The sequence below is a fragment of the Primulina eburnea genome, chromosome 14 (assembly GCF_022965805.1).
Source record: "Primulina eburnea isolate SZY01 chromosome 14, ASM2296580v1, whole genome shotgun sequence".
Classification (NCBI taxonomy): Eukaryota; Viridiplantae; Streptophyta; class Magnoliopsida; order Lamiales; family Gesneriaceae; genus Primulina; species Primulina eburnea.
Window position 1 is genome coordinate 15,579,012 of NC_133114.1, and position 3,739 is coordinate 15,582,750.

The window sequence follows — 3,739 nt, forward strand, 5'->3', positions numbered from 1 at the left end:
TTTCGGTCACAACATTAAAAAAAAATATTTAAGTAGAATTTTAAGTAGTGGACGTTTCAGTATTCTGATACAAGCTCTCACTGTCTATATATCTTTCAATTTACAAACTCGAAACCTATTTGGTTTAATTAGCTTGGAAACTGAACATCTTTAGAGCAAGGGAGCTAGGATGCTAATGTAAAATGCTAATTAACAAACAAGTAACAACAATAAATAGGAAAACGAATTTAAATATTTAAAATCAATTTTATTTTCAATTTGTATATAAATCGAGTCCCCGTCTACGACCAAAAAACCCATTTTCAATCACCCCTACATAACCTATTATAGCACCAACCAATACCCACAAAAACTCACAAGTTAGCGTGGTAAACTTCAGTTAGATCAGGATAATACAAACCCCAGTGCCTCTCGGTTCCTTCAGGCTTCAAATCTTCATTAAAAAACGCAAAAATGTAAGTGTCGACGTTTTTATTTGGCCTCCGTGGTGTCCCTTGTCCAGATGATACGAGCCCAATCAAATTATTCACATAAATCTGCGCATTCCCTATACTTGCATCAGCACCTCCCTCAGTTGGCCACCCAGTTTCCGACACCACAATCTCGATATTTTCTCCTCCAATTTTCTCTAATGCAGCATATACTGTATCCACCATAGCATCAAACAGGTTATAGTACGTCAGCGGGCCATCAGGAACAGGTGCAACGGTGCTCTGCAAGAGAGCGTAATCCAACGAGACGTGTTCGGGTTCGCCTGCACGTGGGAAATACGGGTATACGTTGACAAGAAGAGGGCTGTTTTTGGCGGCTAAAATGGAGACGATTTGCGTCATTACAGGTGTGGTTTCCGGGGAGAAAACGCCCTGTGATGGAGGAAACGAGGGTTTTAAAACTGCCATGGAAACCGTGGTGCTGACTTGAATGCTGCCTAAGTTTGCTGCTTCCAGGGCGGCAGCCAGGTTTTGCATTGCGCCGGGTACGTATTGGGCTAATTCCCCTGGAATCACTTCATTGCCTGCAGATATACATAGAATACTCAGACCCGATGCATAGGGAACCACATTCCGGTCCACCCACGACCTCGATGCTGATGGGTCGGCAGCAAGAGCTTGTAGGTCTTCGTTTCGGGTGCCAACGATGGCGGCAATCCCTGAACCTTGCAATGCGGCAAGCACATCAGGGTTCGGCTCAAAAAGACGAATTTTTTGGACTCCTCTTGATTTTAGGACTGCAATGGCATCAAATGGAGACGGAAGATTGTCGCCTAAGAGTCCGTAGTTGATGCCTATTCCTCGTGCAACTTCAAGAAACAAGAAGTTAATTCAAGAAATTATTTAGAAACTCAACCAAGAAAAGATTTGTGATAGAATATTAAACAATGAGAAATTTAATTTATTTTTAAAAGATAATAAAAATTTATTTTCAAGCATACCTGGATTGATGGTTAAAAAGATGGTTACGACCAGGGCCAATGCATGGAAGTACTCCATTATATAATAAATAATAGTCTATAAAAATTAAGCTTGTGATGAAGTGAATAAATTTGAACTTTTGATGTTACTGAGTTCGAATTTTTGTAGAGAATTTAGAATGGTAATTATTATATTGACGAGCAATTTATGGTAGAATGCATGCGTATCTTAATTTGATGTCATGCCTAAATATAATTTGATAGTTATTCATCCGTAATTCTTTACAATGTATAAATACATTTGCAGATATTTGATATGCATACTTAATTTATAGAATGATTTTGTGCTATATGGATATACAAGATATGCATGCATGTGGTCTCTTATATTTTTTCCTACGCAGCATGCTGTGAAAATTATCCTGTATATTTTGACCAAATTATAAGGATCGTTGAATTTCCGAAAATGAAGCGGTGATTCGCAAAAATGTGAAGAATTCACTTGATCCATTAGTTTTCAGACTAGGAGGTTGAAATTCACTAGGTGGAGGATCACCATATCCATTTACATATATCTGTGCGATTTGATAGTTGACTTATTATTTTTATAAATTGATATTTTTTTTCCAAAAAACGAATGATTGGTATTTGTTTATAACACTGATTTTTTTTTTTCTTTCTTGGTACTTGTAATAATTTCTCTCACATTTTATTCAATGTTACGGTTGGCTCTCTAGCTATTTTGAATTTGAACTTGAAAAATTGGTACATCTAATATTTTTTGCTTTGACTGTTTGCATGGTAAACATTCATACTTTTATGCTGATGGATCCTTTCAAATAACTGCTCCATATATTTGGCAAACGTTCATTTGAATTTTATTGTATGCTAGATAACTAAGAGGTATGTTGTATGCATATAATTATCATAATTTAAAAATATTTGATTATTATAAATTTCAAGTTTAGAAGTTAGTAATATGATTAGCATTAAATAAATATATCTTACAGTAAAATTATTTGATTATTATAAATTTCAAGTTTGAAAGTTAGTAATATGATTAGCATGAAATAAATATATATTATAATAGTAAGAGTATATTTAAATAAGTTATGAAAAATATTGAATTAAATAATAGTTCAGCAATAATTAATTATCTGAGATTTATTATAAATGAGCATATTCAAACAATTTTTTTAATAGATTTTTTTAAATTTTTTATTAATAGATTTTGTTATAAAAAAGGTACTTCTATCCATCGCTCAATAATACTAATCAATTTTTTTTATGAATAAATAATGTAAATTGACGGTCATCTGCTTAATTAAAAACATATTTTAATGTAATAGGGAACCGATAACTTGACTTTTTGTTGGAATTTATGACCTTTTGTTGGAATTTATGAGTTTTAGAGTTTGACAAACAAATTCATTGGAAAACTTTCCCTTTCCTGGACCATCCAGCCATGCATGGACCCTCATGAGGATAAGTTTCCCTTTCCTGGACCCTCATGATAAACAAATTCACAAGAAAAGTTTTTGTTGGAATTTATGATCATGACTCGATGCTAGTACCCTCACGAGCACAGCCCCTCTCTTGGATAGGACCCGCACAGCCTCCACCTTTAATTCCCAAACAATCTAGCCCTAGTTTCCCTTGAACCCCTAAAATCGTTCAGCCCTTGCCTTGTCTTTTCCAGGCCTTAATTGTGCATCTAAGAGTCCTTAAACCCGCTGTGAACCGATACCCTAAGATCCTTAACCTGGCAGCCTATTCCCTTTAACAAGAAACATCATGAATCATGCAAGAAAAATCATGTTTTTCATGTGTAGACCCTTAAAAACGAAAATACCATGATGCTTTGAGATTTTTCATACAAGAACACCTAATCACACATAATATGGTATGAATTATGAGAAAAGAATGGATAAGGCGTGTCTTTGCATGATTCACGAACGAAAATAATTTTTAGATGCAAAGAACGTTGGCGGAGAGACGGGGAGACCTAGCAGTGATTTTCCTTCAAAAATCCCACGTGAATTGCCTTGAAAGTGAGGGTGTGTGCGTGAGTTTTGTTGGAGAAAACCGTAGCAGTCTTTAGCTGGTAAGGCATGAGTTTTGAGTGCAGAAACTAGGGTTTAGAAGTCAAGTTTTGATATAAATAATTGGGTAGAAACTTATGTCCAATACCTTAGTATAATAGGTCCATTATGCCTATTATAAAGTAGGAAAAATATCTAATAGCCGAGCCTTCAGAAAGTCGTCGTTTTATTCCAAAATCGATTACTGATTTAAAATACGACTCGACATTTAAAAACACTTCAAAGA

General features: G+C 35.0%; 1 protein-coding gene across 1 annotated transcript; it reads right to left on the reverse strand.

Annotated features, from left to right (window-relative positions):
• Positions 1 to 295: 295 nt before the first annotated feature.
• On the reverse strand, positions 296 to 1,352 carry LOC140813127 (putative glucan endo-1,3-beta-glucosidase GVI). The gene has a single exon (XM_073171563.1). It carries the CDS (start codon positions 966 to 968, stop codon positions 354 to 356), a length of 615 nt encoding a protein of 204 aa, XP_073027664.1. The 5' UTR covers positions 969 to 1,352; the 3' UTR covers positions 296 to 353.
• Between the last annotated feature and the right edge of the window lie 2,387 nt (positions 1,353 to 3,739).